Raw genomic sequence first — 13,679 nt, 5'->3', positions numbered from 1 at the left:
GAAGAGTTGGGATAGTAAGGAGATCAGGTGGTGCAGCGGCAGGACAAAAGTGCAACTGTTTATTATTGTCAGGGCTTTGCTGCCACAGGAATTTAGATGAAATTATAGAACAATGCACCAGACAGTAGAGGAAATGTTGTCATATACAGAAACTCTCATTTGGTGGTATTGTATGCTTAAAGGATTCCCCATTCACCAAGTTTTCCCATTTGCTAAGTAATTTGCCAAGTATAGGATAAGGTTGTTCATTGTGATTTGTGTTCATTGCAATATTGAAAACAAACAATCTAGATTAAATAAGTGATTTGCAACAACACACAATATGGATTTCAGCACATGAACAAATCAATAAGAGAACAGTAAGTAACACACAAGTCCTTCACTTCAACAGCTGCTCATTGCTCATAATTCCGATATGGCGCCACTTTGACACTCACTGCAGTACAATGTTGCTGGTAGACAATATAAATGGCTCCTGATCTCATTGCCACTCAGTGTGTGGACTTTGCTGCCCTGGGGAACTCAAAAAGGGCAGCTCTACTATGTTTACTCCTCTCAACATTCCTGGGATGGGTACTCAAGGCAGATGACCAAAGCGCTGTCTTTCCATCTGTCACTACAAATGAGTCAGAATTTGACATACAGCTGCATCGTCAAGTGATTCCTAGATAGATCCTTTCAACCACTTGTTGAATGTAAAATTATAAATTAATCGGGGAGTATCAGAGTGGGCTAGAGGGGGATTTCCATCCATCCCCCCTGCTTTGCATCTTCCCAAAATGTCAGTGTCACCTTACCAAAATAGTATTTATATCTATGTGGTGCGAACTGGCTACGCCACACCCCTTTCAGTCTATCTCCTGCCCTCTGAGCGCTTGTTTTGTAGGTCCACTCTTGATCCTGCAGCCTATTCTAAAAGGGTAGGAGAAGTCTGCTTCCTCTTTTGCACCAGACCTGAGTTGGGTCACTGTGGTAGGTAGTCACGTCTCTGGTCTCTTAGTCGGTGGTACCTCAATGGTCTTGGAGCTATCCAAATAAACCCAAGTCTAACCAGATATCCTCAAGTTCTCTGCACTTGCATCAAAGTTTCAGCACTTCAGTGTTGTTCACTCGGCTTCTTCACCCAACATCCAAGTTTCCCTTTTGCCTTTCGAGGAACACTTCCATGGATCAGTCAAAGTATCGCATGGCCGGCGTGCAGGACAAGCTGGAGGTGCTGGGGGTGGAGGACGATGCGGGCAATCCCATCAGCGCCCTGACCATCCTGTCGCTGCTGGAGCGTGTGGCAGGCATCATCGACAACGTCCAGGCTGGCCAGCAGCGCATGGAGGAGCAGCAGCTGGACCTGGAGACCAACATCAAGACCATCCAGGGTGATGTCCTGAAGCTAGCCAAAGACCACACCACCACCAGTGGCACCGTGGAGAAGCTGCTCCAGAAGACGCGTAAGGTCAGCTCCAATGTCAAGGAGGTGCGCACGCGGGTGGAGAAGCAGAACTTGCGTGTCAAGAAGGTGGAGACCACACAGGAGGAGCTGCTGACCAGAAACAAGTTCCGGGTCATAATTTATCAGGTAACTGTGTTCACCATTGGGTTGCACTTGGTGGTGAACTGGGTACTCCAAAAATGCACTGTGAAAATGAGTGTGGGGTGTGCGTTCACTAAATGTTGCTAGTCAAAAAAAGCTGGCCTCAATCTTCGGTGACAAAAGATGATTTGTGGTTTTCTGAAATAACAGAATAAAGAGAGTAATTAGTATGCAATGTAAGCAATACCAGGATGCAATGATACAATATTACCATGAAGTACTATAATAAGCTGCAATAATACAAACTGATAGCATTCACAATCAGCTGTAGAATGCACCGTTAGGTTACACAAGGAAACCGTAACTGAAAAGCTTCCACAAGGATGTAGGGCAGAGCTAATGACACACAGGCCAAAGGGCCAAGACGGCCACTTAAAAAAATGATGAGCAACAGCTAGCAATTCTCCATTGTGATTAGCATACAAGTTACAGAACTAATGGGGAAAAGTACATGAGCACATGAACGAAAGAGGATACCATAAAGCCTATAGAAATAAGACCTTGCATGTCCGCGGTTACAGTAAAGGAATTAACACTGTACACATTCTCTATACAGATACCAATTACAGGGCATGAGGCTTCAATGAGTAATAGAAAATAATTTAACCCTGTGTGCTAAAATAGCAAACAACATGACACAATATGCCATTGAGAAAATAGGATACGGTGCTTACTGTTGTATGAACGCACACGTGTACAAACTTACGTTTAGTAATGAAACAACAAGCAAAGGTGCGTACTAATGCATACAACAAGTTCGGACAGGTTCTGACCGGAGAATATGCAAATGCACTCATGCAGAGCAGGTGAGTATTGTACACAATGGGTGTACCAGAAGTTGCAACAAAACTATGCTCAGTGGTCTAATATACCTCCACGATGCTCTATAAACAATTGATACTATGTGTGTGTAAAGTATTAATGACACATCAGAGAACTATCATCTGAGCAAGTCCATTTATTGGCCAGTGGTGCAAGTCAGTGAAAATATACTGTACTGGGTCAGTTTTAAGTCGCTGGATATGAGATACAGTTCAAGCAAATTAGAGAGGGTTCACATCTTTTTTTGGTAGATATTAGAGCAATTTCAAGACAGTAACAAATTAAAGCGCTGACTCTGATAAGTACGAGTTAGATGCATTGAGAAATGGGTACCATTTAAGGGCCTTCGAGTACTACTGCCAGGTAGCCTAGCAGTTAAGAGCATAGGGAGCAGGAAAAAAAAACATGCCCCACTCTAAGACATTGGCATGAGTATATAGTATATGTCTTTGATGAAAATAGATACTAGGTAGCCTAAAAGAGACTTCAAACTTTCTGTATTAATAGGACATATAGCTCCCGTTAAAGGGACTTCCGGGGGCAATGAAAGCTCTGTGTGCTTTCCACTGAAAGAAGCAGCTGCTGTGTGGCCGTGACAGAGAGTCCTATTCTGGGAGCATGGTATGCTCCCCGCTGCCAATGGGGACACAATAAACTGCCTTCTTATGTGGCAGCGACTGTTAGGGCCAATCTGAAGAATGATGGGTCTGCCAATCACGTGACCCTGCTTTGGGGCAACCTCTTACTAGGCTAACCAGAAAGCGATATCAGCAGTCAGTGGGTGTCACATGTATTTATTGTAAAAGAATGAAGACGGTAGTGATTTCCCCTGTAGCGATCAATGTTGGAAAGCCAACATTTTTAATGGGGCCTTTAGCTCTCAGATAAGTCATGGCATTTGAAACACCATTGCTTTAAATCCCCCTGAAGTTGATGTCCCCACCCCGCGTAAATCTAATTAGCACAATAAAAAATTTCCCCCCAAAATTTGTCAGTTTAAGCATTGGATGCATCTCAATCCACTGCATCCACCGATGTCGCACTTCCACATCTGCGGTCAAAGGTGACAGAGCTAAAGCTGTGTTTGTCAGACCAAGAGACATCCCGCAAAACACCAGTCTCAACGTCAACAGTGAAGAGGCGACTCCGGGGATGCTGGCCTTCTAGGCAGAGTTGCAAAGAAAAAGCTATATCACAGACTGGCCAATAAAAATAAAATATTAAGATGAGTAAAAGAGCACAGACACTGGACAGAGGAACTCTGCCTAGAAGGCCAGCATCCCGGAGTCGCCTCTTCACTGTTGACGTTGAGACTGGTGTTTTGCGGGTACTATTTAATGAAGCCAGTTGAGGACTTGTGGGGCCGTCTGTTTCTCAAACTAGACAGTCTAATGTACTTGTCCTCTGCTCAGTTGTGTACCGGGGCCTCCCACTCCTATTTCTATTCTGGTTAGAGCCAGTTAGCGCTGTTCTGTGAAGGGAGTAGTACACAGCGTTGTACGAGCTGTTCAGTTTCTTGGCAATTTCTCGCATGGAATAGCCTTAATTTCTCAGAACAAGAATAGACTGACGAGTTTCAGAAGAAAGTTATTTGTTTCAGGCCATTTTGAGCCTGTAATTGAACCCACAAATGCTGATGCTCCAGATACTCAACTAGTCTAAAGGCCAGTTTTATTGCTTCTTTAATCAGAACAACAGCTGTCAGCTGTGCTAACATAATTGCAAATGGGTTTTGTAATGATCAATTAGCCTTTTAAAATTATAAACTTGGATTAGCTAACACTACGTGCCATTGGAACAAAGGAGTGATGGTTTCTGATAATGGGCCTCTGTGCGCCTATGTAGATGTTCCGTTAAAAATAATCAGTTTCCAGCTACAATAGTCATTTACAACATTAACAATGTCTACACTGTTTTTCTGATCAAGTTGATGTTATTTTAATGGACAATTTTTTACATTTTCTTTCAAAAACAAGGACATTTCTAAGTGACCCCAAACTTCTGAATGATAGTGTACATTGTTTTGCTCTAGGATGCTCACAGGCTTCACAAGACTCATTTTGAGGGGCCCCCGTACCAGTTGAAAAAATGAATGGAAGTATACAGTACCAGTCAAAACACACCAACTTATTCAAGGGTTTTTCTTTATTTTTTACATTGTAGAATAATAGTGAAGACATCAAAACAATGAAATAACACATATGGAATCATGTAGTAAACAAAAAAGTGGTAACCAAAAATATATTTTATATTTGAGATTCTTCAATGATGACAGCTTTGCACAGTCATGATTCCATATGTGTTATTTCATATTTTTTATGTCTTCACTATTATTAATGAATGTAGAAAATAGGTTTCTTTAAATGAACATCCTTGAATGAGTAGGTGTGTACAAACTTTTGACTGGTACTGTATATGGAGACTGTTGAGTGCCAAACAAAGTGGTTAAATACAAGTTTTTTTAAAATCTTTCTTATACAGTGGGGCAAAAAAGTATTTAGTCAGCCACCAATTGTGCAAGTTCTCCCACTTAAAACGATGAGAGAGGCCTGTAATTTTCATCATAGGTACACTTCAACTATGAAAGACAAAATGAGAAGAAAAAAATTCAGAAAATCACATTGTAGGATTTTAAATGAATTTATTTGCAAATTATGGTGGAAAATAAGTATTTGGTCACCTACAAACAAGCAAGATTTCTGGCTCTCACAGACCTGTAACTTCTTATTTAAGAGGCTCCTCTGTCCTCCACTCGTAACTTGTTATCAGTATAAAAGACACCTGTCCACAACCTCAAACAGTCACACTCCAAACTCCACTATGGCCAAGACCAAAGAGCTGTCAAAGGACACCAGAAACAAAATTGTAGACCTGCACCAGGCTGGGAAGACTGAATCTGTAATAGGTAAGCAGCTTGGTTTGAAGAAATCAACTGTGGGAGCAATTATTAGGAAATGGAAGACATACAAGACCACTGATAATCTCCCTAAATCTGGGGCTCCATGCAAGATCTCACCTCGTGGGGTCAAAATGATCACAAGAACGGTGAGCAAAAATCCCAGAACCACCAATGACCTGCAGAGAGCTGGGACCAAAGTAACAAAGCCTACCATCAGTAACACACTACGCCGCCAGGGACTCAAATCCTGCAGTGCCAGACGTGTCCCCCTGCTTAAGCCAGTACATGTCCAGGCCCGTCTGAAGTTTGCTAGAGAGCATTTGGATGATCCAGAAGAAGATTGGGAGAATGTCATATGGTCAGATGAAACCAAAATATAACATTTTGGTAAAAACTCAACTCGTCGTGTTTGGAGGACAAAGAATGCTGAGTTGCATCCAAAGAACACCATACCTACTGTGAAGCATGGGGATGGAAACATCATGCTTTGGGGCTGTTTTCCTGCAAAGGGACCAGGACGACTGATCCGTGTAAAGGAAATAATGAATGGGGCCATGTATCGTGAGATTTTGAGTGAAAACCTCCTTCCATCAGCAAGGGCATTGAAGATGAAACGTGGCTGGGTCTTTCAGCATGACAATGATCCCAAACACACCGCCCGGGCAACGAAGGAGTGGCTTCGTAAGAAGCATTTCAAGGTCATGGAGTGGCCTAGCCAGTCTCCAGATGTCAACCCCATAGAAAATCTTTGGAGGGAGTTGAAAGTCTGTGTTGCCCAGCAACAGCCCCAAAACATCACTGCTCTAGAGGAGATCTGCATGGAGGAATGGGCCAAAATACCAGCAACAGTGTGTGGAAACCTTGTGAAGACTTACAGAAAACGGTTGACTGTCATATAGCCTCTGTCATTGCCAACAAAGGCTATATAACAAAGTATTGAGATAAACTTTTGTTATTCACCAAATACTTATTTTCCACCATAATTTGCAAATAAATTCATTAAAAATGCTACAATGTGATTTTCTGTATTTTTTTTTCTCATTTTGTCTATCATAGTTGAAGTGTACCTATGATGAAAATTATAGGCCTCTCTCATCTTTTTAAGTGGGAGAACTTGCACAATTGGTGGCTGACTAAATACTTTTTTGCCCCACTGTATCTCAGATATAGGACAGACACTTTTTGGGGGGGGACTATGTGTTGTTCCATCTAGTGAATCTGTTATGCAATGCGTTTGTTATGCAATGAGTTTGTATAGGCTAATATCAGTAAGGTCAAAGAAACATTTTAATGGCAAATCATTATATATGACTGAACTTAAAAGGCCTAGGGGCTAGCTTTTCATGGAAATATTTTAGGCTAATTGTGAATGGCCATTAGTACCAATGCCTGTCAGTCTCTGTAGTCAACATTAAAACGTGGCTTCTGAAGATGATAGTTATACTACACTTTACAATAAGTGTTTAGTGAATCTCATCTTTCCTCTGTGATGATCCCTAGGAGGGGCTTCATTTCCCTCTTGCCTGAATAGGACAGCCTGAGTGTAGGATTTCCAGATGACTGATTTGCTGTCGGTTATTCTGAGGGCCTGGCTAGCAGGGTAGAGATCTCCTAATATAGTGCTTTTGCCTCTGACGCAGCAATGGCTGCAATGGCCATTTAACTTTAGTTAGGAAGCAAGCACTGTTTGTTATAGAGACAGTCATTGCCAGTGGCAAAGCATGGCAAGACTGACAAATGTGACACAACAGCTCAGATGACAGTCATTGGTCACAACCACATTGGGCTTGTGCTTCTGTCAACGGATGGTGTGCGTTCGATGCTACTTTATTCATGTTGAAATCTGACCTTATTGGTGCTAGTATGGGCCAGTAATAGGACACAGATAAATGGCTGTAGATTTTGTGAGGGTGGAATTGTTTTGAGGATAGAAATTAGGCATATACAGCCAAACTTTCATTCCAAGCTAGAATTAACAAACACAAGTTAACAACATATTTGTCAAAGTAATGTATATTCTGTATAGCAGCAAGGTCAAGCTGTCGTTATCCCTTGTTTTGGGGTTATACATTATAGGACTTTCTAAAGCGTGACTGGCTGATAAGCCAATCACATGGACATTATCAATCTTATACAGACACTGAATGACCAGCTACTGCTACTGGGTTGACAGAGAGAATTTAGAACATATTGTGCAGTCTCCTACTCTGTACCACGAGCCCGATCCGTCCATGTACCGTTATGTAACCATGACAACATAGGCACCAATAAGGTCAGATTTCAACATGAATAAAGTAGCGTCGAACGCACACCATCCGTTGACGGAAGCACAAGCCCAATGTGGTTGTGACCAGTGACTGTCATCTTATGGGTGGTTGCCATGTCGGTCGGCCAATAATCTATTATTATTGCCGGGCAACATCACGTATGAAAATGAAAAAATATGCTGGCCCACATTCCCTGGTGGTGTAATTGTTGTGTCAATCACAGAGTCTGGGCATGTTCAGACACTCGCCCTCTTGATTCATGAGAGTGATTGTTGGAGGTGGCTGAATCTTTATTAGAATTCATTGGGTCTCAGACTCAAAGTCACCTGCAGAACCCTGCAGGTTGCCCAGTCATCAGAAGGGGGGTCACTACCACTTTTTAGGAATGCATGATAGAGAGGGAGATTCAGCACTTAGTGCTAGTAATGTACGTTTTTTAACACGAAAAGGGTTGTTGGAAGTACTCGTTAATGGCACATCTTTCGATGCTATTCTTGGGTTTATCATTGATCACGTTTCTCACACGTTTCTCATGTTGTGGGCTAAGTTGTCCGAGTTATTTGCTGAGAACACCCACTCAGAGATGTCCATATCTTGTGGACTGCAATGATACACAGTGTGGTTCAGGTTATCTTTGAGAAACTGATCTTTCCACCAACCTCTGTGATCCCTGTAGAAACATTGGCCACGGTATTGAGTGGTTACTGGCATGTAATACCTAGCCCAACGGGACGTATACTGTTGCAACCTCAAAGACGTAGCAACCATTACAAAACCAAACGTCTGATAAGGAGAGAAGAGAAAGCTTATATAATTTCTCCATAATTGCCCAAAAAGTGAAGGTCAAGCAGACCTGGTTTCAAAATGTATGTTTTTCCTTTCAAAGACTTTGAGCATTTGATTGAGAGTTTCTGGAGGCCACATGGTTGGCATTTCTGGGACTATTCCATTGCACCAGAAAAAAGTAATTAAGTTTTCAAAAAAGACTAACACTATTTGAACCCAAGTCTGCACTCAACCATCGGCTATATAACTTAAGAAGCCAACCCATATTATTGTACTTTATTTATTTGTTCATTTGCCTTTCTTTAGGGGGAACATGAGATCCCTTCGGTGGCCGTGACAAAGACCCCAAAAGGAGTTGTTGGTATGGAGGGGTTGGTGATCGAGCCAGACACCTACGATGTCCCCGGGGACATCTCCTCAGATGAGGAATACATGACAGTGGACGAGACTGAAGGAGGATCCAGAACTGCCCGCTTGAAGGCGTCAGGCATGAAGGGCATTGAAAGCATCAAGCAGGCCTTCTCCAAGGAGACCATGACCAAGACCAAGGACAACTTGGGCACCAAGTTCCACAACATGGGCGAGAAAATGGTGCCCCCCGAAAGACGGGAGAAGATGCACCAGGCCAGCGAGCGCATCAAGCACTCTGGCGAGAGGCTGAAGGAGAACATCGCCAAGAAGGCCCCCACCAAGGAGTCCTTCCGCATCAAGCTGAAGAAGGAGAGGACCGTGGCCGAGGGCCAGGAGGGAGCTGAGGCTGACGGGGAGGTCGATGAGGCGGTGACCCCAGTCAAGGGAAGAAAAAGCCCGGAAGTCAGTAAAACCCCAGTAGTAACCTACACGGAGGTTGTAACGGAAAGGGAAACCAAGAGGGAGGGTCCCGTGGAGGAGCCGGCCGCCATCCGGATAGGGGAGGTAGGGAAATTCACTGTGGAGGCAGTGGAAGAGGGCAAGGAGGACGAATACGACAGGAAGTAGATCTCCAGCATGTTGCCGCAACACAACGAGAAGTCACCAAAATAGGAAGTGAAGCCGGGTAGGAAGAGAGCTTGCGGTGCCTTGCAAGAGAGATTGTCTGTGACGAATCAACATCGACGACAGACAATTTACATTATCAATCCGTTTAAAAATCAAAGCGATACATCTGTTGAATATACAGTACCAGCCAAAAGTTTGGACACAACTATTCATTCAAGGGTTTTTCTTTATTTTTACAATTTTCTACATTGTAGAATAATAGTGAAGACATCGAAACGATGAAATAACATATATGAATCATGTGAAAGTGGTTGATAGAATGCCCGGAGAGTGCAAAGCTGTCATCAAGGAAAAGGATGGCTACTTTGAAGAATCTCAAATATATAATATATTTTGATTTGTTTAACAATTTTTTGGTTACTACATGATTCCATATGTGTTATTCCATAGTTTTGATGTCTTCACTATTATTCTACAATGTAGAAAATAGTAAAGATAAAGAAAAACCCTTGAATGAGTAGGTGTGTCCACACTTTTGACTGGTACTGTGTATACTGACCAGTCGACAGAGGAGTGGAAGGAGTTCTGTGACTGACCTGTTATCTATAAAGATTGTGTTTCTGGGGTGTCAGATGTTGGTAGGTTAGTGACCCACTGTCACGTGTCATTGAAATTGGCTGTTATTATTTTCAACTTTGGAATGATTTTTAACGATATGGGTTGTAAATGTACGTGGACACATTCACACAAGAACACAGAGAAATATGTAAAATGTAACATTTTCATGGAAAGACATATTGGGATGAATTCAGGTCAGGGGTTGTTTGGGGCAACAGTACATAATGATTGGGCACATTGGTAACTACTGTACATGAACTGCTATGTTGCTTTTGGCGTTAAAGTTAAGTACACACAAAAACAAATTGTTCCCAGATGTTTGGTTGCTAATCGATTTCTTTGACTAGTCAAGAAAAAACGCTTGCAAGTTAGAAATTAATTTCCACAAAGTGTTTGGAAGGGAAAAGAGTTTAACTGAAAGGAGAAAAGAGAGATTGCAAAGTACCTTTGAGGTGATTCTGAAGGTTGAGGAAGTTTGTGTATGATATTGATCTTAAATCTGAATGTAAAATGTTGTACATAGCATAACCGTAATCATGATATTGGTCAACACAGATCTCAGCTGGCCTCTGAAGAGTTTGAAAAAGTCAAGCTATACAGATATAAAACTACTGTATATAGATATGAATGACAGATAGGGTTCTGTGTGTTTCAAAATCCAACAATGATTGACCATTTGGTTACAATGGGTTCTATGGCAAGGTTACAGACAAGATGCAGTAGGTAACTTTTAATTTAGCCATTAACAAGCAGACGCATCGTAATAACAGTTGAAGATAATGTTGAATCAAAATGTATCCATATGGTCGAAAAGCACACTAACTATTTAGCCTGGAATAAAATGCTTTTCTATTACAAGAGGTCATGCAAAGCTTGAGAGTTAAATGTCATCTTTCAACTGAACTATGCGCTGTGAATTTAATTTCAGTGGTCTGAAGATAACTAGATCGTAGTGTGTATGATTGTGTAGTGTACTAGTGTTAATAAGAAAATAAAAATATATATTTGAGGAAAGCATTAAGTCATGTAAATGGCTTTAGGGGTACCTGTAACATTTATGGCACTAGAAGGTTTTGAGCACTGATGTAATTCTGTGCAACACTATGAGGACTTCGACAGAAAAGGTAACACGTGTATAAAGATTACAAAGCAACCTAATATTTCAAAGTAATTTTTTTCTGAATACAGTTTACAGCATGTTTATGCCCTTCTTTTGATCACGTAGAGATGCATTGCTTTAATTTGTTATGCTAATAATGGCATCAACGATCCAAAGGGAAATGTACATTCTGCTGTGCTCACATATCTGTGGGCTGAGTCTAACTTGTAGACCTACAGTAATTCATGTTCAACCACAAAGAAACGTGTATGTTAATATACTAATGCATTAGGCCTAAGTAATGTGGATTCGCCTGATTTGAGCCCAAAGTATTGATGGCAATGAGTAATGAGAAGTACAATAGGTAGTGGTGTGTAGTTGAATTGTTTCTTACTAATTCACAGGAAATGATTGTCAATGAAGTATGTGTGCTACATAATTTACAAAAATGTGTAGTCACTTTTTTTATTATCTTTTGCCAGACCCCTTGCCAAATATTTCCTAAAAGTGCCAATGTTTTCTTGAGTTCACCATCCAGGCATTGTCGCTGTTCTTAGCAAATTAACCAGCTACATTGATTCTGGGATTGTATCCTGCAATAAGGCACATCCTTTTATTCATTGGCACTATTATTTTGTTTATTTGTTTGTTTTCTGTGTAGTGATACATATACTTTAGATAAAAGGACATTAGCATATTTTGTATTGAAATTCTCATTAATATGTGTAACCATGCAAATGAAGAATAAGAAGTACGTTTGTGTTCTAAATCAACCTCTTATTTAATTTAGACAATGTAGCCCAATGTTAGACCAATTGAATCAAAACTGGCAACTGGATCTCCAAAAACCTCCCCTGTGGCCTGCTATTGTCAGATAAAAATAGGATTGATGAAAGTCGAATGGGTATGCTATATTGATGGAAAACAACACTTGTCATTGATATGCATTGTGGTATGTGACACGTGCAAGCAGCATCGCATATATTCATGATTGTTTTCTTTTTGTATTAATAAAGGCCTAATGCCACCTGTATTAATCAAAACAATATCACTTCACTGTCTTCGTGAAAGGACAGTAGGCTGTTGTTCATAATGTTCAATCTTCACAAACGTCTAGACAGAGTGAACTTCAGTACCTCAGTGACTCTGGCACTTGCTAGAACTTGCAAGCACCCATAACAGCATGCCAATCTCATCTACAGTTCAAATTAAATCACTAACTTGATGTAGACTCGAGCAAAGCTCAATCAGTCAATTCAGTCAGCAATGTCCTGAAGATTCACTTCTGCCCTTGCATTGAGCTATAAATGAAATACCACTCAAACCAGGCAAGTCCTCTGTGTGGTGAGAGGTCAAAGTTGCCAGTTTGTCAGTGTAAATATATTGCCCAAAACATAAACTCCTGGCTACGGTGTGCATGTGGTACAGGAATGGCTCAATTCTCAATGCAATCCTTGCTGATCCTAACTAGATGGACGGCCTATATCCTGGGAAAACTCTTTAGTGAATGTGGATTAATGGCTGATCCATGACTATCGACAATATAACTCAAAATCTGCGTTATCCAATATATACTGTCACCTGAGGTATCTTATACAGACTGTGCAGGCTTCCTGTTTTTGTCCATGCACGGCTTTCAAAACCTTCAAAAGGGGCTTCTTACAGATATGACCCACGGTGGGCTATATCTTCCCTCGGTGTCTGCTTTGCTGAGGTGCACACAGCAAAGATGGTTGAGAGATTTGAATTCATCATCAGTGTGCTGTGCTCTCAGTCAGCTGCTCGGTCTTATTTCAGTAAGCTCTTTTTATAGCTCCCGCAAACTCTGAAAGGTGACACCACCGGCACTTTCATGCCTGATTATAGAAGCCTTTGCTCACCTGTGCTGCCCATCTCCGTGGTTGTCAAAGCAACATAGAACATCAGCTTAATGATAAAGGTCAGAGCTGTGAAATGAAGCAACGTCAATTTGAATTTATTGAAGCACGTGTTGTTTTGAGTCAGTCCTAATCCGGTGGCCTGCCCGACAGTTATTGTTCTATTTCGGTAAGGCACTGTGAAAAAGCTATAATTTTTATTTACCACATAGTTATGAGAGAGAGGAGAGAGCGTTCACTCTTAGAGTGATTGCATTCAGTTCCAATGGTTTATTATGCATTAACCTACCACATTTAGAGTCCTCAAACAATCTACAGAAAATACATGCTCTTGGATGATTCAAGTATTGAGAAGGAAAAACAATCTCTAGCGATGTGGCATTTATGCTTAAATTAGGTCTTTCCAATTGCGAAAAAAGATTGCAGTAATTTTGTAGTGTAACTGCAGTTATTCTGCAATTACTGAGTCCAAAATACCACAATAGACTGCAGTTGCAGTTGCAACACAGAATGCATTTTACTTTTGTGTGCCAAATAATACAATCAACTGCTGATGAAGGACACCCTATTTCTGTTCTTCACTCAAATGGGAAAGTATATACAGTGGGGAAAAAAAAGAATTTAGTCAGCCATCAATTGCGCAAGTTCTCCCACTTAAAAAGATGAGAGAGGCCTGTAATTGTCATCATAGGTACACTTCAACTATGACAGACAAAATTAGAAAAAAAAATCCAGAAAATCACAT

At 41.2% G+C, this 13,679-nt stretch overlaps 1 protein-coding gene across 1 annotated transcript; it reads left to right on the top strand.

The window, feature by feature from the left end:
• Window positions 1-863: 863 nt before the first annotated feature.
• cavin4a (caveolae associated protein 4a) lies at window positions 864-12,108 on the top strand. Its single transcript, XM_021612635.2, has 2 exons — window positions 864-1,573; window positions 8,669-12,108. Exons 1-2 carry the CDS (start codon window positions 1,166-1,168, stop codon window positions 9,338-9,340), a joined length of 1,080 nt encoding a protein of 359 aa, XP_021468310.2. The 5' UTR covers window positions 864-1,165; the 3' UTR covers window positions 9,341-12,108.
• The last annotated feature ends 1,571 nt before the right edge of the window (window positions 12,109-13,679 follow it).

This window comes from Oncorhynchus mykiss, chromosome 8 (genome assembly GCF_013265735.2).
Source record: "Oncorhynchus mykiss isolate Arlee chromosome 8, USDA_OmykA_1.1, whole genome shotgun sequence".
In the NCBI taxonomy this organism is placed as follows: Eukaryota; Metazoa; Chordata; class Actinopteri; order Salmoniformes; family Salmonidae; genus Oncorhynchus; species Oncorhynchus mykiss.
The sequence above is the reverse complement of the archived record's forward strand: the minus strand, read 5'-3'. Positions and strand labels throughout refer to the sequence as shown.